The sequence below is a fragment of the Balaenoptera musculus genome, chromosome 8 (assembly GCF_009873245.2).
Source record: "Balaenoptera musculus isolate JJ_BM4_2016_0621 chromosome 8, mBalMus1.pri.v3, whole genome shotgun sequence".
NCBI classification, from domain to species: domain Eukaryota; kingdom Metazoa; phylum Chordata; class Mammalia; order Artiodactyla; family Balaenopteridae; genus Balaenoptera; species Balaenoptera musculus.
The window spans coordinates 68,036,574-68,060,564 of record NC_045792.1 but is presented as its reverse complement, the minus strand read 5'-3'; the positions used below and the strand labels follow the sequence as shown (position 1 = coordinate 68,060,564).

At 40.7% G+C, this 23,991-nt stretch overlaps 1 protein-coding gene across 4 annotated transcripts; it reads left to right on the top strand.

Moving 5' to 3' along the window:
• LOC118900197 (vitamin D 25-hydroxylase) lies at positions 1 to 19,798 on the top strand. 4 transcript variants are annotated; one of them, XM_036862528.1, is made up of 5 exons: positions 1 to 242; positions 8,473 to 8,614; positions 12,501 to 13,133; positions 13,870 to 14,199; positions 15,428 to 19,798. In XM_036862528.1, the coding sequence occupies exons 1-5, from the start codon at positions 18 to 20 to the stop codon at positions 15,601 to 15,603; spliced, it is 1,506 nt and encodes a 501-aa protein (XP_036718423.1). In that variant the 5' UTR covers positions 1 to 17; the 3' UTR covers positions 15,604 to 19,798. The 4 variants fall into 4 exon arrangements, with proteins under 4 accessions (XP_036718423.1, XP_036718422.1, XP_036718425.1 ...); XM_036862527.1 differs by having other exon boundaries at positions 1 to 389; XM_036862530.1 differs by having other exon boundaries at positions 239 to 291.
• The last annotated feature ends 4,193 nt before the right edge of the window (positions 19,799 to 23,991 follow it).

Sequence of the window (23,991 nt, the reverse complement as noted above, 5' to 3'; positions counted from 1 at the left end):
CAGCCCCAGCCCGGGCCATGTGGGAGCCTCAGGGTGCTGAGGCGTTCGCGGCGGCCCTCGGAGGCGCCCTCTTCCTGCTGCTCTTCGCGCTGGGGGTCCGCCAGCTGCTGAAGCAGAGACGGCCGTCGGGCTTCCCCCCGGGACCGTCGGGGCTGCCATTTATCGGCAACATCTACTCGCTGGGCGCCTCGGCCGAGCTCCCCCACGTCTACATGAAAAAGCAGAGCCAGGTGTACGGCGAGGTACAGCCGACGGGCCTCGGGCAGGGAAGGCCCGGGCCTTCCTCCCGGGGTGAGGGGATGTCCCACGCTTGTGGGTGCGAGCTGTCTGACCCCTCTACGTGTGTCGGCAGCGTGGAGGGAAGCCGGCTTCCCAGGCCCGGGAGCGAGGTACTCAAGAGGCGCCGCTGTGGGAGGGAGAGCCCCGCCCAGCCTCGAGCCCCTCCCACCTGATGCCCGCGGGATACTGGCCGGATTCTCCCGCCCCCGAGGGCGACTAGGTGCCGCTCCCGCGCCTGCGCAGTGGGGTCTGGGTCCCGTGCCGCATGCCCGGTCGGGAGTGACGGGCGATACCCTCAGCCCGCCCAGCTTCTAGCGCCCACGGAGCCGCACGTACTGGGTAGGTTAGCTTCCACCCACGGCTTCTCGAGAAAACCAGGTGTCCGAATTCTAGGACCGAGTTAATGGTTAATAGGAGGTCGTTGGATGTTTGCGTTTGAGAACGACTGGTCTAGGCGTCTGCCGAGAGGCTGAGAGAGCGCAGGTGAAGGCCTCTGGGAAATGACCGTGAAAGAGAGAATGAACTAATGAGTGAAAATCAGTGCGGGGTCGCAGTGCCGTGCTGTCTGCCCAGAGCCAGGAACGTCCCCGCAGCAAACACGGAGACTGCGCCGGCCGTGGGCCAGCCTCCCTTGCAGTGAGGGCGCCCAGGGGCAGGTCCTCTGGTCCTCCCCGTTTTACAGAGGAGGAAACTGCGGCACAGACCTGCTGAGTGACTTGCAGGCAGCCACGCCGCTGCGAACTAGCAGGGGAAAGGCCAAAACGCTAGCTTGTGTTTGGAAGGGTGTCCTGACCTCGAGGAGGCAGAAGTTTCCAGAACACTGGCACTAACCCGGCTCACTCGTTTCCTTTTGAATCCATTCTTTTATAGGAAACGACCAGCCAGGCTCTGCCAGGTGCTGGGAATAGAGAGGTGAAGAAGGCAGTCACAGCCCAATTTTAGGTAGTTACAGTCTAGCCAGAGAAAAAAATTAATCTAACGATCGACCACAAATTGTGTTTTGAAGGAAAAGTACCGCAGGGCTGTTTGGCAATTGCGGTGTTTCAGGTTTGGGCTTACATCCGTATTTAAACCAGCTTTTACAAGAATTATTCTAGGTTTCTGCAGTTCCCTGATGGTATATGTCGCTAAAGGGAGGCTGGGTTTAGATAAAGCAAATTGTGTAATTCTTAGATATTATTTTCCACCCTCCAGTTCTTCAGGAATTGAGTGTATTTCCATGATTTCCATGGAATATATTTGATCTCTGGTGTACAAAGCGTCATTAATATTTAGAGAAATCATAAGATGTGAAAGCACAAGACGAGAAGTTGAGTCCTCTTTCGTCAGGTAAAACTTGACCTTTACTTGTCTGAATCTTAAGTTTTCGCGATATGCGTAATGGTAATAATAATAACTGAACACAGTTAAGTGCTACTCAAATGTTCTTTGAGTAAATGTTAGTTATTAATTACAGAACAGCTTATTAGGCCTACAAAGTAGAAAGTGTTTTTAGACCAGTTATGTGAAGTGGTGTCATGCAGAATAAGAAATTGTTTTTCATACGTAGATATTTGAACTGAAAGGAACTCTGTATTTACTATGAACATTCTTTTGGGAGAGGGGTAATTTAGTCTCATAATAGATTGCAAATTATAAATGTGCTGGAAGACTGTCATCTTGGCATAGGTAGATCTGGTACAATGGATAAAAATTTGGCATGAGTAACCAGTTTTATTGCTGGTACAACTATGTGAGGTAACCATAGCGCTTTGCAAAGAGGGCTCTTTACTATAAATCGAATAGGGTTGCTATTAAGTGCAAGAGGGGCAGAGGAAAAAGAGAAGAGTAGACATGGTTTGAGTAACTCTGTTTTAGACTTAAGTTGAAAACCACCTAATGTATTAACCCTTTAAGCTACTTGCTCTTTATCTTAGTTGTGAAACACCCCTACAGGTCTCCCACTGTCTCAGAGGTATTTTCCAATTCTGACAAAGTCTCAAAGTTGGTATTGTTGCAGGAAGGGGGACCCCTTCCAGGGCCCCAGAGTGGGCTCTTGTCTAACACTAAGAAATGAATTGTCTGAGGAGACATACGTGCTGACAAAGCAAGAGACTTTATTGGAAAGGGGTGCCCGGGTGGAGAGCAGGAGGGTAAGGGAACGCAGGAGAACCGCTCTGCCATGTGGCTCGCATTCTCGGGTTTTATGGTGATGGGATTAGTTTCCGGGTTGTCTCTGGCCAATCATTCTGACTCAGGTTCCTTTCTGGTGGGCGCGCAACTGCTCAGCAAAGATGGATTCCAGCGAGGAGGATTCTGGGAGGTTGGTAGGACATGTGGACTGGCATCTCCTCTCTCCTTTTGACCTTTCCTGTATTCTTCCGGTTGGTGGCTTGTTAGTTCTATGTTCCTTACCAGGATCTCCTGTCATAAAATAACTCATGCAAATTGTTACTGTCTTTGCCTGGCCAGGGCGGGCAGTTTCAGTCAGTGTTTCCGCTAACAGTATGAGTTGTTAAAATACTATGCCTTTTTTGGAAGTGGAAGGAAACTATTATCTCCTGTACTTCAAGAAGGTTGTGGAAAGTTGTTTATATGTCGTACTTATAAATAGAATCTTATTTTTCCACTGTCTTACTTGATGACCTGGAGATGTGTGCTCAGAGAAAGCAAGCCCTTTAAAGCAAGGACTTTAAAATTGCTTATAAGAAATGACAGGCACTTCAAGTGACACCTACTTTTATGAAGTCCGTGAATTCAATTCTTCTTCATAATTCTTGAAAGGAAGACAACCGGTGCTCAAGTCTTATACAGTCATTTTAAAGACAATCTTATATATAAATGTATCGCACTGAGACTTAGCATTTCCTTGGAGATTCACTCTGAATGCGTAAGCTTCTGCAGTGACTAATCTTAACCCAGATTTCGAGAAGCATTCCCTAGCTAGCAAAGCTAGCACAAGGGGTTTTTACAGATTATTTTCAGGTAATGCACGTAAGGATAATAAAATAATTACTTTGAGGCAAGTGGCGTTGACAACCTATAATTTATTTATACAGTAAGCGTTTATTGAGATTTATGCAAGGCATTGAATGAGATTCCGTGGAGCGTTCAAAGATGAAAGAGATGAAATCACTGAATCTAAAGAGTTTATAATTTAGCAGGCAAGCAGAAGACAGGAATATGAATGCTTTTGGCTTTAGGTAGTATTAACTAAGTGCCATGAGAACTTCTAAGCATGTGCTGTGGTGGTTCAAGGGAGAAAGAGAAAGAGAGTGCACCGAGAAAGGCTTCATGGAGGTTGGTCCTTAAAGACTTGGTGGGGTTTGGATGGTATGTCAGTCAAGGGAGGCATTCCAAATGAGAATACAGCCCAAGCAAGTGTTGAAAAGTGTGTGGCAGTTATTTATCAGTTTTCATCAACAGCACTTTTTACATTCCTCTGTTATTAGCACTTAGCCCGTAGTGTTGTAATAATATGCTTAAATGTGTGTCTCCCCCACTATTCTTTAATTCAGCATATATTTATCAGTTGTTATCATATGCTATGTATTAATACTATTCTAGATGTGAAGATTTAGCAATGAACAAAACAGGTGAAAATCCCTGCCCTCGTGTAGCTTACACTCTACCAGTGGAGGGGAGGCCGGGAGCAGGATAGGGACAATATAAACACAATAAATATATAATATGTTAGAGTACAGAGTAAGAAGTACACTAAATTAGTGTATTGAAAATGGAGAATGCTAGGGGGTGAAATTTAAATGGGTTAGAGCAGACCTCACTGTAAAAAAAAGCATCTGAGCAAATATTTGAATGAACTGAAGGAGCAAGGTATGGGAATATCTAGGGGAAGAACATTCCAGGCCAAGGGAACAAGTACAAAGGCCATGAAGCAGGAGTATGCCATGTTGAGAATCACCTATAAAGAGACAAGTTAAGAGGCTGTTGAGATAACATAGGGGAGAAATGAAGGATTAGAGTGTTAGTGACAGAAGTGGTAAGAAATTGTCATATTCTGTCTGTATTGTTAAAGTTGAAACATCGTGACTGCTAAGCAGTGATGTGGGGCTTGGGTGAAAACTGGAGTCAACATGGGCAGCTCAGGACTCCCCTGGCAGTCCGGTGGTTAAGAATCCGAGCTTCCACTGCAGGGGGCGCAGGTTCGATCCCTGATCAGGGAACTAAAATCCCGCGTGCCGCGGTGTGGCCAAAAAAAAACCCCAAAAAACAAAAACCATGGGCAGTTTATGGACAGTTTGGGACCAGAATATAGCTTGAAGGATGGCTGGAATGGTCATTAACTGAGATAGTGAAAAATCGTGGGTAGAGCTAGTTTGGGAATAGGGGAAGAGACTTGAAGATCATAGACTGACTTCTAGAAGGTGTTTCATGTGTTCCTGTTTCCATCCTTGCCAGCATCATAACTACCCCATAATAATAAAAATTACTGAATAAATTTAAAAATATATAAAACTAATCTTGGACCCTTCCATAGATTAAAGCAGTGTAAGGATGAATTTTCACAATTCGATTTACAAACTTCTACCAAAAGTCCTTGAAAAGAGCGTGTACCTGAATAGATGCTAGTTCAAGTAACAGTTTCCCCAGTTTTCACCGTCAAATAGAGGACCATCTCATTTTTGAGTAAAGGTGGATTGTATAACAGTTTTCTCAAGTTGTGGCTCCTAGTTGGTTTTTGTAATCTCTAGTGTCCACAACCTGACAGCATTACCCTGAAATTACCTCCCGTTTGTTCTGCCTTCCTATTAACAGAATTTTTAATCCCATCTTTGTGAAATCGATCACAAAGTTGATTTAATCACAAAGTTGGGGATTTTTTCCTGCATCAGGACCACTGCCTATTCACTAATACCCTTTTTTATTGTCTCCACTTGTGATACTGTGATTTTTAATAAATGTGTATTTGGTCTTTGTACCTTTCCTGGCACAAGCTCCTAAAACCCTTGGAACTTCCTAAGTGTTGAGAGTGGTAGATGCATCTTTTGTTATTCATAATAAGCCCCTTTCACCCACCTCAGAGTTTATGTTAATGTTAATGGAAAGCCCTTAAGGATAGGAGCTTGTTGCCTGGAGAACCAACCAGGATTAGAGGGTTGAAACTTTCAGTTCTACTCATCTTACCTCTGGGGAAGGGAGAGGGGCTGGAGGTTGAGTCAGTCACCAGTGACTAATGATTTGATCAATCATGCCTAGGTAATAAAGCCTCCATAAAAATCCCTGAATTACAGGGCTCTGAGAGCTGCCATGGTGAATTGGTGAACACGTGGAGGTGAGCAGAGGCTAGCATGCCTGGAGAGAGCATGGAAGCTCTGCACCCCTTTCCTCATACCTTGCTGTTGGGCTGCAACCCGCAGGCCTGTAAGGCCTGTACTTGCCCAGCTTCAAGACCGAAGAAAGAGCCCGGAGTCAGCAACGGAGACATCAGTGGATAGGGATCTTACATATCTGAAGCAAGGTCCTGGAGCGATACCCCACCGTGTGTGGCAGGTGGCAAGCAGGACCTGGCAGCAGGGGAAGGGGGCGGGGGATGACCAGTTACAGGGGAGTTGATTCAGGTTGGCTCATTGGTTATCAGGTACACTAGCAGAGGGGCACGCCCCTCGCTGCCCCTTTGATAAGAACAATCAGTAGCTGGAACCTGGGGCAAGTATGTAGGAAGGTCAGTCATGTGAGTAGGGTATAGGTGAAGCAGGCATTGGTTGAGCAGGGGATATACAGAGAGCAAGAGAACAGCCATCTTGAGTGGCCTGACCATACACTTGCCCTATGCATCTCTTCCATATGCCTGCTCCTGAGTTAACATCCTTTTATAAGAAACCGGTAATCTAGTAAGTAAAATATTTTCTTGAGTTCTGTGAGCCACTCTATCAAATTAATCAAACCTGAGGAGGAGGTCATGGGAACCTCTGACTTATAGCCCTTTGATCAGAAGCACAGGTAACAACCTCGACTTGTGATTGGAGTCTGAAGTGGGGGAGCACTCTTGTGATATTGAGCCCTTAACCTGTGGAATCTGACACTTTCTCCTGGTAGATAATGTCAGAATTGAGTTAAATTGTAGGACACCCAGCTGGTGTCCCAGAACTGCTTGATGTGTGGAAAATGCACACATCTGGTGTCATAGGTGTTGTAGTGGAGTACTGAGAGTAGAGGAGACCCACAGGAGGAGGAATTTTTCCTTTATATCAGCTTAAAATTACGCTTCTATGAAAAGACTTTAAGACCATCCCATTACTGCTTTGGGAACTGAAAGAGCCCCATCTTTGCTCAGCTGGTAACCACTTCCTTTGTGCTGAAACTCCTACACTGCCACTTTTGACTAATACCTTTACTTGTGGCAGGCAGTCCATGCTCCTTCCCAAAGTTCTGGATGTACCTACTGCTCAGTTGGCAGGGCCCATCCTTGTGCCAAAGAGTCTTGCTCAGCTGGTTGATTCTGTTACTACTTGGAGGTCTTTATCACTTTTGCTACTGTAACTACTTCTGCTGAACTTCAATTCTCTGCTAAGTCTCCTGGTACCTCCCACCCCACCCCCCAAAGTAGTGTGAATCATGGCTAAATCTGTTCTACCTGTTTGCCCAGAGATGAGGCTTGACTCAGTATTTTGGCTCTCAAAAGCTCTCGGCCACCCCCTGAGAGGATGGGGCTAAGCAATCTTTGCATCCCACTGATAAGGTAGCATTGTTCCTTCACTGGACTAGGCCTCTATATAGGGCTAGCTAGAATAGACTACAGGAGGTGTGACATTGTAAGTGAACCTGCGGTGAAGCACTTGAGAAGCTTCAGCAAGGAATAGGATGGGTATCCCATCTTTTAGCTGAGGGGCAGCCACCTGTGCCAACGTGGCGGATGCCAGTCCTCCAAGGTCAAACTCCCTTAGGGCCCTCTTTGTTAACTTTGTGGAATTCAGGGGCCCAAATAAATAAGCCTGTGAGTTTCAGTATGTCTTGTTGAGGAGAGGGCAATTTTCCCCTCTGCCCCTCTTGAGTACTTTTGGCTGGACTAATAATAAAATTGACACAAGACAGATTAACAGGAGAAAAATAAACACATTTGAATCCATGCGCATGGAGGTCTCACAGACATGGGATGGAGGAAGTGGCCAAAGCAGGCAGATGTTCTACTTCTTAGACAAAGAACCAATAAATTTGCAAAGAATTGACAGGACAAAGAAACTTTGGTTTTGGGTGCCCAGTTGGTGAAGAATCTAAACAGAGTTTGTGCTTGGGCAGTAAATTGAAGAAGTAACAAGATTTGTTTAAAAAGGATTCTCACCCCCAAATTCCCTATCTTTGGCAATAAGGGTGTCCTACCTCCAGATGCATGGAGTATACCTTTCACATGAGAGATTTATTTCCTGCTTTCAGGGAGACAAAAAAGAGAGAGTGTCCCTCTTTTTTTTTTTTTTTTTCCTTTTTTTTAAATTTTGGCTGTGCCGAAATTGCACAGGATCCTGCTTGCAGGATCTCAGTTCCCTACTAGGGATCGAACCCGGGGCACAGCAGTGACAGCACCAAATCCTAACCACTAGGCCACCGGGGAACTCCCTAGAGTGTCCCTCTTGCGTTGGCCATTTCTTCAGTAACTTTAATTCAAAATAATTAATATGCCATTGAGGCATATTTTGGGGTTGCATATCCTGGGCCCCAACATTTTATACTTCAAAAGTTGTCTCTCAGGCCTTTGACAATCCCCTCCCCTACCTAAACCTGGAATAATAAATGATGTGTAGATGGAGCCACTTCCTCATTCATCTTGGAAATAAACAGATGCTGAGATTTCATTGAATATTTTGAGTTGGAATGAATTTTAAAAGAGCATAGATATCAAGTATTTCTTGATTTTCTGTGGCAGCCCTGAAGCCCAAAAAGTTTAAGGGTTCTGCCAGGTGTCCTGTATCTGTTTAATGGCAAAGCTTAAACTAGAACCCAGGCCTCCTGAGTCTGGTACTCTTTTCATTACACCATTTATAAGATTATGTCTTGAGCCACTGAATGCGTAATGAAATCATGGTCTTTGACGTGCCTTGTAGAGAGAAGGCACTCTAAACATTGTCAGTTGAGTAATAAATGCCAGCATTTTCAGGGAGTAACAAATACTGGGAGAGCTGGACTTAGTATATGTGGATTTCTATGGTTATATTTCTCCATATATTTTGCCATTTAAACGTTTTTCTTTTCTTCTCAAAGATCTTCAGTTTGGATCTTGGAGGTATATCAGCTGTGGTTCTAAATGGCTATGATGTAGTAAAGGAATGCCTTGTTCATCAAAGTGAAATTTTTGCAGACAGACCATGCCTTCCTTTATTCATGAAGATGACAAAAATGGGAGGTATGTTTATTTTCACCTACCTAATGATTTACTAAACTATTTTAAATCACATTTCCTTTTTTTTTTTTTTAATTTATTTATTTATTTATTTTTGGCTGCGTTGGGTCTCCATTGCCGTGCACGGGCTTTCTCTAGTTGCGGTGAGCAGGGGTTACTCTTTGTTGTGGTGCGTGGGCTTCTCATTGCAGTGGCTTCTCTTGTTGCAGAGCATGGGCTCTAGGCACGTGGGCTTCAGTAGTTGTGGCACATAGGCTCAGTAGTTGTGGCTCACAGAGTGCAGGCTCAGTAGTTGTGGCGCACGGGCTTAGTTGCTCCTCAGCATGTGGGATCTTCTTTGACCAGGGCTTGAACCCGTGTCCCCTGCATTGGCAGGTGGATTCTTAACCACTGTGCCACCAGGGAAGTCCCCACATTTCTTATTTTATGTAAATTTAGTACATAGAGATTGGATTCTGTTGTACTGATTAACAGAAAAATATTAATTAGTTAATTTAGGTTACAGACCCTAATATTTGAGGACCTTTCAGCCTGCATTACATTCATATTTTAGGTCAGTACATGCTAATTCTACTGTTGTAATCCAGTTCTAATAAATATTGTAAATAATGTTTTAAATAATTAGCAGTTAATAATATGTGCAGGTTTTGTGAAACAGGTTAAGAATACATACACATGCACACATACTTGAATCAAAAGTATCTTTGAAGCTAGTCTTGAGTGCTTGGGACATTTTATTATTATTTTACTTATAAGCTTATAGACCCTGAAACAGCCTTTCTTAACTACTAATTAATATGATATGTAAATGAAGAATTGTGGGTTTGTGTAAAGGACTAGTATTCTCTATGGTTTAGTGTTGATCAGTGTCGGATGATTTCATATTCAACAAGGGAGAAAGGCTGAAAGTTAACAGAACGGATGAGACGAAAGCAGCAACAGAAAGCCTAAAATAGAATGTTGACGTCAGATACATCCGTTTTCATACTTAATAGTATAAGAGTTTTCATCTCCAAAATTTTCCAGTTCAATGAGAGCTTCACTCTTCATTTGAAAGAAAAATTCAACAATATCTTGGCTACATAGACTAAAGAAGACATTGATTGAAAAGGAAAAAAATAAAAATTAACCATATATTAAATTGCAAAGCAAATCAATTAATGCAAAGAAAACACCAGTTTTAAAGGCCAAATTCTTAGGCCAGGGCATGATGACACTTGAAAGCGATAATATAAATAAAAAACAAATCTCCAGCTTCTTAAATACTCTTCCAAGTAATAATTAGGCCAAAGAAGAAATTATACCACAATTATAATAGAAGACCTTTAAAGAAATTATGAAAATGTATGATGTGATCAGAGTAATATTTAGGATAAACTGTATGTTTTTTGAAGCTATAAACTTATAGTTTAGACTGTTTTTATCATAAAGAAAGAAAAAACATGCATTCAACTTAAGATTTTCAAAGAAATAGTAAGAGAAAAAATAAGTAGAAAATTATTAGATGTGTTGGGCTTCCCTGGTGGTGCAGTGGTTAAGAATCTGCCTGCCAGTGCAGGGGACACGGGTTCGAGCCCTGGTCCGAGAAGATCCCACATGCCGTGGAGCAACTAAGCCCATGCGCCACAACTACTGAGCACGCGCTCTAGAGCCCACGAGCCACAACTACTGAAGCCCGCGTGCCACAACTACTGAAGCCTGTGCGCCTAGAGCCTGTGCTCCGCAACAGGAGAAGCCACCGCAATGAGAAACCTGTGCACCACAACGAAGAGTAGACCCTGCTCGCCGCAGCTAGAGAAAGCCCATGCGCAGCAGCAAAGACCCAACACAGCCAAAAATAAATAAATAAATAAATAAATAAATAAATTTATTAAACAAGAAAGAAAATTAGATGTGGTTTTTTTTTGGCTGCACTGCCCAGTTTGCGGGATCTTAGTTCCCAACCAGGGATTGAACCTGGGCCCTCAGCAGTGAAAGCATGGAGTCCTAACCATTGGACCACCAGGGAATTCCCTAGATGTGTTATTTTAAGATGCATATGCACTGAACTTGGAAGTGGGAAATGAGAGCCACCATAAACCCACTGTTTGAATAGGAAAAAGTGGCCCTTTAGGCGGGTTCAGCCCATGCCTGGGCACACAGACTGGCCAGTATACGGTTATAATCAGGCTCCTGTGTACCTTCTTGTGTGTAACTGTATGCATATATTACACACATGTATCCCATATGCACACATTTTTCTTGGGCTTGCTTTCATCTCAGTGCCTTTGCACTGGTTCTCTCTACCTGCAGTGATGTTTCCCTGGATATCTGCTTGACCCACTCCCATCTCCTGTGTCTTTACTTATGTCACCTTCTCACTGAGGCTTTTCCTGACTGCCCTATGTCTCCTTCCTTGCTATATAATTTGTTTGTCTCTCCTCACTAGTATGTAAGCTCCATGAGAAATAGCCATCTTTGCCTCTTTTGTTCACTGATATATCTAAGACACTTTAGGTCCAGAAATACATTATGTTGAATGAATAGTCATCTGGGAGTATAGAAAAGAGAATGGAATATGGCATATAAAATTGCTGCACAGCGTTAAAGACCCCCTTATGTATGGTTAATTTCATCATAGGTTCCAAATTCAAAAACTGTTGCACAAAAGTTGTTGGAATGTAAATTACATAGGTACCTCATGTAGACAAGAGAACATGACATTTTTCATCATAGGTATACCTATGTACCAATTATGAATGAAATTCCAAGTAAACTACACGTTACAGAAATATATATGCTGAAGAAGTTTTTTTCTTGATAATCGATTTAAAGGGAAAATATTCCATAGTAGACATATCAGTACAGCAGAGTATACTGTGGAGACTGAGATTTTAAGGCAAGCAATATCAACATTAGAAGTTTGAGTTTCATGTTTGTCCCCTTAGTTTGTGCTGCTATAACAAAAATATATAGACTGAGTGGCTTAAACAACAGACAGTTATTCTCACAGATCTGGAGGCTAGGAAATTCAAGATCAAGGTGCTAGCAGAACGGTGTCTGGAAAGAGCCTGCTTCCTGGCTTGCAGACTGCTGTCTTCTCCCTGTATCCTCACATAACCAAGAGCAGTCATCTCTTCCCACATCCCTTCTTATAAGGGCACTAAGCTCATTCATGAGGTCTCATTACATAATTATTTCCCAAAGGCCCCACCTCCTAATACCATCACATTGGGGATTAGGCTTCAACATTTGAATGTTGTGGTGGCACAAACATTCAGTCCCTAGCACCTGCTTTTGGCTTGAGTATTTCCACTACGTTGACACCTCATTCAGGCCATCCTTGCCACTGCCAGTTATAGTATTAGGTAACATATGCCTTTAATGGGAGGAAATTTGTATTCTAAAATCTAGTTTCTTAAAGCAGGAAATTTCTAATTCTAGAAGGATGATTTCTCAGGTATGTGTTTAGTCCAGGATAAAATTTTGCCCGTAGAACACACAGTCATTGGTCTTTTGTAAATTAGGCTTATAGTAGAAGTTGGATAACAAAGTCACCCAAGACCTAGTTCACCCAGGTTGAATTACACAAGACAGTTCAGTTTCTTGTGGTGGGAGATTATAGGTCTTTTCTGCCTTTGTCCAGATGAGAAGTATAGATAAGCTTTATCTGTTTATAATATTCCATGGCTAATGAGGAGTAAAGAATAGGGCTTAACTACTGGGTCTAGTTTTAGTTTTATAGAAAATTTGGAGAAGAATGAATAGCCATCTTTTTTTCTTTTCTTCCCTGCATAGCATTTTTAGCTGTTAGATACAGGGATGTAGGAATGATAAAATTTTTTAATAGATTCATAGAAAGATAATTTGGAGAAGAATGACTAACCATCCCTATTTTTTTTTTTTTTAGGCTTACTCAATTCCAGATATGGCCGAGGATGGGTTGATCACAGAAAATTAGCTGTAAACAGCTTTCGCTGTTTTGGATATGGCCAAAAGTCTTTTGAATCTAAAATCTTAGAAGAAACCAAATTTTTCATTGATGCTATTGAAACATACAATGGTAGCCCTTTTGACTTTAAACAATTAATAACAAATGCCGTTTCAAACATAACCAATCTGATCATTTTTGGAGAACGATTCACTTACGAAGACACTGATTTTCAGCACATGATTGAGTTATTTAGTGAAAATGTGGAACTAGCCACCAACGCCGCAGTCTTCCTCTACAATGCCTTTCCATGGATTGGCATCTTACCTTTTGGAAAACATCAACAACTGTTTAGAAATGCAGCTGTGGTCTATGACTTTCTCTCCAGGCTTATTGAAAAAGCTTCCATCAACAGAAAACCTCAGTTACCTCAGCATTTTGTTGATGCTTATTTAGATGAGATGGATCAAGGTAAAAATGACCCATCATCTACTTTCTCCAAAGAAAACCTGATTTTCTCTGTGGGTGAACTCATCATTGCTGGAACTGAAACTACAACCAATGTGCTACGGTGGGCAATTCTTTTCATGGCCCTTTATCCTAACATTCAAGGTAAGGATTCTGGTGATCTCAAGGTCTGTTCTTACATTTAGGGCTCACACGTGTTTTAGAGTCTTTGGCCATGTACCAGGCATTTTATTTAGGAACTTCTGCCGTGCTATCCAAAAAGAGAAGCATTGAATATCTGTAAGGTTTTCAAAACTGTTATCTAAATTCGTATAAAAACCTCAGAGTTGTCTTATAATACCTATTGTATAAATGAGGGAAAAGGCTGAGTGACTGATTTGCCCAATCCCTTCTAGTGCTGAGCTGGGACCTGAACCCTGGTGGTGGTGGTTGTTGTTTTTCGGCTGCACTACGCAGCATGCAGGATCTTAGTTCCCCAACCAGGGATCGAACCCGCGCTTGCTGCAGTGGAAGCATGGAGTCTTAACCACTGAACCGCCAGGGAAGTCCCAACCCTGTTTTTTTTTAATTTAAGTTTTTATGCTTCACTCTTTTCCTTGCTGAGAGTGTTGTTATTCTAATTCTAGATTTGTTTAATTTTTATTTTTATTACTTATAATGTGTTTTTCACAACAAAATTACTTAGAGTGTTGGGTACTGGTTGTATAAGATACGTGGCACATATTTAAATAGAACTCCCAGATAATGAAAAATCTGAATCTGGGTGTACCCATACCTTGTTGGCTTACTACAGGTTATCTTTTGTTTTATCCTAAAGGGAAATTACTTTAGATATAATTCTAAGAAGTGCATAATAACTTGAACACTTTTTCTCTTACAGGACAAGTTCAGAAAGAGATTGATTTAATTATAGGACCCAGTGGGACACCTTCTTGGGATGACAAATGCAAAATGCCTTATACCGAGGCAGTTTTACATGAAGTTTTAAGATTCTGTAATATAGTGCCGTTAGGGATTTTCCATGCAACCTCTGAGGATGCAGTTGTACGTGGTTATTCCATTCCTAAAGGCACAACAGTAATTACAAATCTTTATTCTGTACACTTTGATGAAAAGTATTGGAGAGACCCAGAAATATTCTATCCAGACCGATTTCTGGACAGCAATGGATATTTTGCCAAGAAGGAAGCTTTTGTTCCCTTTTCCCTAGGTAAGAGAACTTTCACAGGGGCATAACTTTAGGACAAAGTATAATGATGATTTATCATGTATAACATCTTAATCTGAAGCATTCTATTGTAGAGTTAATATCCCAACTCTGAAAATAGTATTGACACTTACAGGAGAGAATGGTTTAATTAGAGCTCATTAACACCTCTTTCTACTCAAAATAAACAAGCCATAATTGAGCAGCTAGAAAGAAACTGATGAGAAGCTCTGGCTTTTTCTGAAACTTTCTTGCTTGTGGATTTTGGCTTGTAATCAAAACTTGTAGAGGTAGAAATCAGTAACAGGCAGCTTGAGAAACAGACCCAGGGACAGGAATGACATCATAACTTGAAGTGAAACTAGAATCTAGCTCTCTTGGCTCTCAATTATTATACCTCATCTCCAAAAATATTGCATCTCCTGTGAAGAAGTACACAGATCACAAGACCCATGGAAGATGGACTGGAAAAATCCTTTCACTGGGGAAGGGTGCACATGCAGTCATTTGAAATGAAATGATCTTCTCCTGGGTCAAGAGAACAAAGTGTCACACCTCAGATCTTTCATGGCATATCTCAGGCTCTGTTGCCACATTTTGCAAAGGAAGTGGAGAATAGAACTAATGAGCTTACAAAAGTGCATGACCTTACAAAAGAAGGTAAAGAAATGGGCTCTGGGAACCAAAGTGCCAATTTCTATTCTTTGCGGCTTAAGAAAATCCTTTAATAAACATAACTTCCAGGCTTCCCTGGTGGCACAGTGGTTAAGAATCCGCCTGCCAATGCAGGGGACACGGGTTCGAGCCCTGGTTCGGGAAGATCCCACATGCCGCGGAGCAACTAAGCCCATGCTCCACAACTACTGAGCGTGCGCTCGAGAGCCCGTGAGCCACAACTACTGAGTCCACGATTCACAACTACTGAAGCCTGTGGACCTAGAGCCCGTGCTTCACAACAAGAGAAGCCACCACAATGAGAAGACTGCGCACCGCAACGAAGAGGAGCCCCCGCTCTCCGCAACTAGAGAATGCCCGCGCGCAGCAATGAAGACCTGACGCAGCCAAAAATAAATAAATAAACAAATTTATTAAAAAAATAAATGAATAAAATAAACATAACTTCCTCTAAGTTTCTTTAAATTCCAGATTTCCTGAATGGTACGTATTAGACATAAATTTTGGTAAATATTGTGGATTTAGAAAAATTATCATGCCTGTTTTTTATGTTGAGGGAGAAGACATTGTCTTGGAGAACAGCTGGCTCGGATGGAAATGTTCCTGTTTTTTACAACATTGCTTCAGCGATTTCACTTGCATTTTCCAAATGAACTGGTTCCAAATCTGAAGCCCAGGTTAGGCATGACGTTGCAACCCCAGCCCTACCTCATCTGTGCAGAAAGACGCTGAACGTGCCTGAATGTTTCGTGGAACAAGGTGTTTGCCTCACCCCTGACCCTTGTTTAGACACTGTGTGTGTTTGTATAAGAATCACAGCATCATAAAAACCAAATGAACACAGATGTGTCTTTAAAAACTGTAATAATAGCATTAGCTATTATTTTTTCCAACCTTTTATGACTTATAAGGTAGAATTATCTGAGGAAAACAGAGGTACAAATGACAGTTGTTGCTTAAGATACTAAGAAGGGCCATCGATGCCCTGACTTTTCAGCCTGTTGTTGAGCACCAGGTACCCCTCATCCCTTCTTGACTCCAATTTGCTCCTGTCTGGGCTCTTTGCTTCCAAATGTCAGTGCCAGCTCATTTCTGATCAGCTATTGCCGTTAATAGATTGTCTGGTACTAGTCCAGTTTAATAGTGGACTAAAGAAGAAATTAGAACCCAAATAAATGAGTTTGGACTACAGAGGTATTTTAGACATGGTGGCAAATGATAGAATAGATAGCTATACAGTATATTTAATGTAAAACCTGCCAGTGCTTTCAAATCTTGCTTCCTACTATAGCTTCATAAGAGTTGCAGTGTCATTCTTCCTACAAATGAGGGTCCCTGTGACCCTCATAGCAGCAGTTAAGTAGATAGGAAATTACAATAAGGTATTTAAAAATGACACATAACTTTCTTTTTCTTTTTCTTTTTTTTGGGGGGCCACCGTGCAGCTTGTAGAAACTTAGTTCTCTGACCAGGGATTGAACCCAGGCCCTCTGCAGTGAAAGCACCGAGTCCTAACCACTGAACCACCAGGGAATTCCTGACACATGCCTATTCTTTGTAGGCACAGACTTTTTCCCTAGTACCATTTTTTTTCCAAAACTAGTCACAGGGCTTAAAGATTGAATCCTTTTACCTTTTAGAGGTCTCTAGGCATTTCCTTGGATTACTGTTACTTTTCTAAAAAGAATACTATTCAAATCCAAAAAACATGCTTTAGAGGCAAGGTAACTGCATAAATTGGGACACTTGAGAATGATGGGCTTCTATTAATAATTATACCATAAAATAAGTGTAAACTGTTACTGTCCTGATCAAACTGGTATGTATAGTCACCCATTTATACCTTATACCTTTTTTTAAGCAATATTTCTTCTACAGTTGTACATTAAGGGTTCATGCTCTTGTAACTTAGCTCATGAATAGTCACAGCCTCAGAGTAAATGCACATAACAATGATTTCCGTTAGGAATATGAATTTAACCTTAGTTTGACTTTATCTGTTGAATATTTTCAGGTGTATGTGTGATAAATCAGGAGTCTTTGCATCTCTGATATATTAAGATGTTTCTAGTTGCAAGGGGGAAAAGGTCCTGTGCAAATTTACAAAATAATAAAGGAGAAATTCAGAGGTAGCAAGGCAGTTTTAGGGTAGGTATGACCTAGATGCTTCATGCTGTAATCAAGATCCTGTTTCTTCACATCCCTCAAGTATGCTTTCCAAATGATATCAGCTTTATCTTAAGGCTGGCTCATGGAAGTACATGTGTTTTGCCCACGTCCTTTCAAGACAGTGAACTTGGATTGTTTTGGGGAGAGCAAGGGAGCTTTTCAGATGTTCTCCCCAAACTGTTCTTTGTGTCCCATAGGTCCTAACCAAGTTATGTGTCCATCCATTAAAAAACTATGTCTTGTGAACATGGAAGCAGCCCAAGTGCCCATTAACAGATGATTGGATTAAGAAGATGTGGTATATATACACAATGGAATATTAGTCATAAGAAAGAATGAAATTCTGCCATTTGCAGCAACATGGATGGACCTAGAGAATATTATGCTTAGTAAAAGAAGTCAGAGAAAGACAAATACTGTATGATATCACTTATATGTGGAATCTAAAAAAGAAAAAAAAAGAATGTATATGCACAACAGATGCACAGATAGAGAACACAAATTTGTGGTTACCAAAGGGGAGAGGGGAGTGAGGAGAGACAAATTAGGGGTGTGGGATTAACAAACTACTGTGTATAAAATAAATAAGTAAATAAGCAACAAAGACATACTGTATAGCACAGGGAATTATAGCCATTATCATATAGTAACTTAAAATGGAGTTATATAATGCAAAAATACTGAATCACTATGCTATACACCTAAAACTAATATAATATTGTAAATCAACTATACTTCAATTAAAAAAAAAATGTCTTGTCAGTGGGATTATCGTTCCCTTATGCCTGACTATTAGAGCCAGTGATGGAGCTGGCTTCGCTCAAAGTACATGTGTTACATAGTGTTAGTATAGTTACCTAAACAAAAATAAGGAGAGCTATGAAAAGAAGAGGAACTCTTGACTAGAAGACTAATTACAGTGTCTATCTCACTGCCCTCTGACCACTTACTAAGCCAAGCAACTTTCTAACCTACCCCCCTGACTCATGTTAATTGTACTCACTCAAGTTGTTCCTTGGTCTTTGCTCTTCCTTTGACACAGGAAATGTCCTATCCCTGGGCCTCCTACTTACTGTCATATCGCATATGTTGAAATCTACAGACTGAGGGTTCTGTGGGCTTTGGTGGTCTTACTGAGCAAAGCCATGTAAGTGACCTAGAGTAGTTATAATCAAAATTGAGGAAGCCTTATTTTGCTCTGGTATACTACCACTATTTCTTCTAGGATGATTAAGAACTCCATCAACCTACACAGAATGGAAAACATGCTACTTACTTTCTTTACCTTGCATCTAAGGAAATGTTATATTTTTCCCTAATCAAGTTAATGCCAACCTGATAAGTCATTTAAGTATGTAGATTCATAACTGGTTAATGGTAGAAGAGGTTTACTGTCACTTGATGTGCTCATTTTATAGCCAAGGAAGTAGGGGTTCAGACAGGGAAATGATTCCTCTAGTTCATAGTAGAGGCATGGCCCTCTTTCACCTCATGTATGTATATTTTTTATCCAAACTGTGTTTATTGGGATGGTTCCCCGTTCATCTTGATTCACAGTGCTTTTAGTGCTTCCATTTGAAGGAGCATCCTTTTGTAAGCCTTGCTTTTCCTCCTATGGGCTGGCAGAGACAGTAGAGCAGCCAACACACAAAACTACCGTTTGTACGTGGCTAAAGATGGTGATTTTACAACATCTTGGGCATTTCACATTCATGAAGTAAGAACTGGGGCTCTGCATCAGGCGCTTCTGCTTGTGTTTCTTCTTTTCTGAAGAGGGATGAAGGAGCTCCTTTGCGAATGCATGTTCTTGTGGGGAGGTCATCACCACTGGAAAGGCCATCTCTTAGTCTTTTTACTCACACCCAATAATTTATACTATGCTTTACAATTTATAAGGTTGTTACCATACTGTCAACTCTTGACAGTTTGGAGCCAATTAACTGGTAAAATAAAATACTGCATTTTTAGAAAAATATAAATTAACATGAATTTAGTAAGTAATCCATAATGGAAAATATTTATTTTTTGGAACTACATAGTAACAGACTATAGATCTACTGCAATGGGAATACCTTCTCTCTGATCAGTCAGTGGTGAGCTGCTAACTTAAAATGTTGGAAATTTCACTTCTGATTCAAGATGGCAACTGAGCACGCTTATTTCTTCTCTACAAATGCCATTGAAATAACCATAAGGATAGAAAAAGGGATAAAGACATTGAGAATGGGGTTGGAGGGCCCTATCAGTGAATCAGATAATTTCAAGTTCTAAAAGATGGAAGGTAAATGGGATAATATCAAAGGAAGCACAGATAAGACCATGCATAGACAAAGCCTGAGGTAGAGATGATAGCTCATTCTTCACAGGTTGGCTTTGGAGAAAACAAGTAGATAAGGAGAGGAGTAGGTAAGGAAAGCAAGAGTGGAAAGAAATCATGCTGATGCCACTGTCCCCACCCTACTTTCTCTTCCTGTTTGTGCAGCTATAGAATGTGCTCCCAGTGCTGAAGTAAAAGTCTAAATAAACTGAGTATTATGTCTGGAAGGTAGTGGGGCTCCTACATAGGGATTGCTGCCCTCGATTGGCAGCCCCCTAATTTGGTCTGATTTTGAACCTAAAGTTCTGTATCAGTGAGGGCAAGTTTCAATCAACCAAGTGATGACTGGGGAAACATCAGCAAAAGGGCTAGTGTTAAGAATTGAATATCGGGCTTCCCTGGTGGCGCAGTGGTTGAGAGTCTTCCTGCCAATGCAAGGGACACGGGTTCGAGCCCTGGTCTGGGAAGATCCCACGTGCCACGGAGCAACTGGGCCCGTGAGCCACAACTACTGAGCCTGCGTGTCTGGAGCCTGTGCTCCGCAGCGGGAGAGGCCGCGATAATGAGAGGCCTGCGCACCGCGATGAAGAGTGGTCCCCGCTTGCCGCAGCTAGAGAAAGCCCTTGCACAGAAGCGAAGACCCAACACAGCCAAAAATATAAAAATAAATTAAAAAAAACAAAAAGACCTAAAGAAGAAATACATGGGGAATATCTTTCTAGAAAAAAAAAAAAAAAAGAATTGAATATAATTGTAGAACTAAGGCTAAAACAAAGGTTGGAATAAGTGTAACAGAATAATATATAAATAGTTTACACTCTGTAGAAATAATGCATCTAATAAAAAAATGAGAGAAGAAAAGGTAGAAAGTAGAATAAACTCTCATTGCTTCTTATATAATAGGAGTCAAAGGATATAATTTAAAGCTGACAAATCAAGCAGTAGAAGTTTGAATAAATTTAAGAGTACAAAAGTAAATGATAGTAATGTTGCAGAAAATCGTGTACTGGATATGGAGGAAGAAGTACAGCTAATTTTATTATTCTTAGAAGCAGATACCACCCAAACATATTATGTAAAGGTATAAGCATAAAGATGACCACTAAATCAAAAATACAAGCCTTCCTAAAGAGCAAATAATATGAGAGAACTAAGTCCCTACATACAGTCACATAAAGAATGTAAATAGGCTTTTTTACCTATTAATATACAAACGTATTCAGATTGAATCACAGACAAAACCCAATGATATAGTATGTTGTATATGAGGGACATCTAAAACAGATTAAAAGTTAAGGATATAAGGATGGGCCAAGGCATGCCAGGAAAACACAAGTAAAAAGAAAGCATGAATCATGATCTTAATAAAGCAAGGTAGAATTCAAGGCAGAAAGCATAAGCAAGACAAAGAAATGCGCTCTATAATCCTAAAGACTCTAATTCTTGAGGAGTTATAATAATTATGAATAGCTATTGCACCAAATAATAGCATCTTTCATGAGGCAAAAATGGCAAGAGCTACAAGGAAAAATGTGTAGCAGTACATTAATACTAAGAAACTAATTCACTTCTCTTAGCCTAAGACAAATGAAATGGACAAAAAAAAAAAAAAAGGATAAAGAAGACCTATACTAGGAATTCCCTGGCGGTTCAGTGATTAGGACTCTGTGCTTCCACTGCAGGGGGCATGGGTTCAATCCCTGGTTGGGGACCTAAAATCCTGCATGCCCTGTGGCACGGCCAAGAAAAAAAAAAGACCTATACTACATAATCAGTAAGGCAGAGCTGACGAATATACATCAAATTTTATACTTGATAATAGAATATGCCATTTTTATAAGTGCCATGTAATGTTCATGAAAATTGACCATGTAATGGACCAAAAGTGAACTTTGAAAAATTCCGGAAGTATAAATATTACAGATTTCATTATCTCAACATAATACAATAGAATGGGTATTAATAACAAAATAACAAAACCAGAAACCAAAATTGCCTTTGTATCTTGAAATTAAAACTGTTAAATAATCTTTAGGCAAAGGAAAAATACAAACGATGATTGCAGAATTTCTAGAAAACAATGATAAAAACTCAACATCAGAATCTGGAATACAGATACAGTTGTCTTCAGAAGAAAACTCATAGGCCTGTGTACTTATTTTGATGAAAAAATTAAATCTTGCGAATGAATTAAACATGCTATTTTTTAAAATAAATTTATTTATTTATTTTTGGCTGAGTTGGGTGTTTTTTGCTGCGCGCAGGCTTTCTCTAGTTGCAGCGAGCGGGGGCTACTCTTCCTTGTGGTGGGCATGCTTCTCATTGCAGTGGCTTCTCGTTGCGGAGCACAGGCTCTAGGTGCGCAGGCTTCAGTAGTTGTGGCTCATGGGCTCTAGAGCACAGGCTCAGTAGTTGTGGTGCACGGGCTTAGTTGCTCCGCGGCATGTGGGATCTTCCCGAACCAGGGCTCGAACCCGTGTCCCCTGCATTGGCAGGCAGATTCTTAACCACTGCACCTCCAGGGAAGTCCCTATTATTTTTTCTTTTTAATTGGAAAAATAGCAAACCAAAGGGAAGTAGAAGGAAGAAATTACAAATTTTTGACAAGCAGGAATTAATGAGCTAGACAATAGAAAAATAAAACCAATAGGTTGTATCCTTTTTTAAAAAATCAGTACTGTATCAAGGGTCAGCAATTTTATACCTCACAGGCGAAATTTGGCCCACCATCTGTTTTGTATGGCCTACAAGCTAAGAATGGTTTTTACATTTTTAAATGGTTAAAAAAAATCAAAAGAATATTTTGTGACAAATGGAAATTTTCTGCATTTCAAATTTAGTGTTCATAAAATTGTATCAAAATACAGAAACACTATTTTTTGTTTCTTTTTAAAATTAATTAATTTATTTATTTTGGCTGCACCAGGTCTTAATTGAGGCACTTGGGATCTTCATTGCAGCATGTTTAGTTGTGGCATGCGAACTCTTAGTGTGGCATGCACGTGGGATCTAGTTCCCCGACCAGGGATCGAACCCTGGGCCCCCTGCATTGGGAGCATGGAGTCTTACCCACTGGACCACCAGGGAAGTCCCGTCGTGTTTAAAATATATTGCTTACAGCCGTTTTTGTGCTATGATGGCACAGTTGAATATAGTTGAGGAGTTGTGACAGAGACCATGTGGCATTCTCATCACCTGGCACGCTGCTTGGCACACTACAAACCAGTGATGCAGTTATAACTTGACAGCATTTCTAGTGCCATGCATATCTCCATTTAGCAACATTTTATTTAATCTTTAAATTTTTTTTTTTTTGGCTGTGCCACAGGGCTTGAGGGATCTTATTAGTTCCCCGACCAAGGATTGAACCAGGGCTATGACAGTGAAAGTGCCAAGTCCTAACCACTGGGCCGCCAGGGAACTCCCTAAATATTAATTTTAATTTAGTTTTTTATTACCAGTTCATATTCATCACATCAAAGAAAAACGAAAAGAGAAAAGTGAACTTTGAAAGTCAAGCTTTTAAGGCACAGTGGAGTGTGGATTATTTTGCTACCAAATTAGGTGGGAAAGCATTATGTTTATTGTGGAATGTCACAGTAGCTCTACAATAGGCTTTGGTACTACCAGACTAAGCAGTCAACATAATGTTCTTAACATAGGAAAGCAACAGTCAGAAAAATTAGAAATTTTAATATGGAATATATTGTGGTAGCAGAATTTCTTCACAAAAAATGAAAATGAAGCTGCAACCAAAGTAAGTTTCTGAGTGCCTCATTCATTATCCAAGCAAGGAAAGCCATTTACTAATTGTGAATTAATTGTCTTTAATTGCAGTAGCCAAAGAACTGTGTCCAGAGAAAAACTTATTTAAGACTTATAGTCTTGCAGTGAGAACAGGTGCTCAGCGTTGATATTGGGAGCAATGTTAAATAAGTTAGTTAAAAAACAAGGCAGAAGATTGAGTGGTCTTCCTTCTCTCTCAGTGAGTAAATAGATATTACCAATACTGTTCAGTTGTTTATTCAAAGAGTCAATGCCAAGTTTGAAAATTTAGCCTTTGTGAATAGTCTGCCTGTAACAACTACGGGAGAGGTTATTTTCAAAGATGATGAGAAAACACTGATTCAGCACAACCTAAGATGGAATCTGCTAAGATGTGTTACAATTGATAGTAAAAATATATGTGGAACATTAAAAGGCATAGTTGGACAAATTGTATTATCAGCAGGTACTTTGCAGAAAGTGCTTGAATCTATCGTGTTATAAAACCAGTAGTGTCAACAGTGAACTTCATTTATTCTTATGGACTTAACCGTCATCAGTTTTGTGAATTTTTGTCAGAAATAGGAGCTGAATATCCTGACCTGCTCTACCACACTTCAATGATTTAGCAGTGATAACACTTTATTGCAGTTTTTTTGAGCTCAGGGCCAAGATTGAAATATTTCTGAATGAGAAGAACCACCCTCAACTACTGTTATCAAGTACTGAATGACTGGACATTAGCCTTTACAGCAGACTTGATGGTTCGTAATGAGCTTACCCTAAAATTATAAGATAAAACAGTGCTTTTATGGGAAACATAATGAGGTGAAGTCATTTCAACAACAACCAAACATTTTCTATACTTC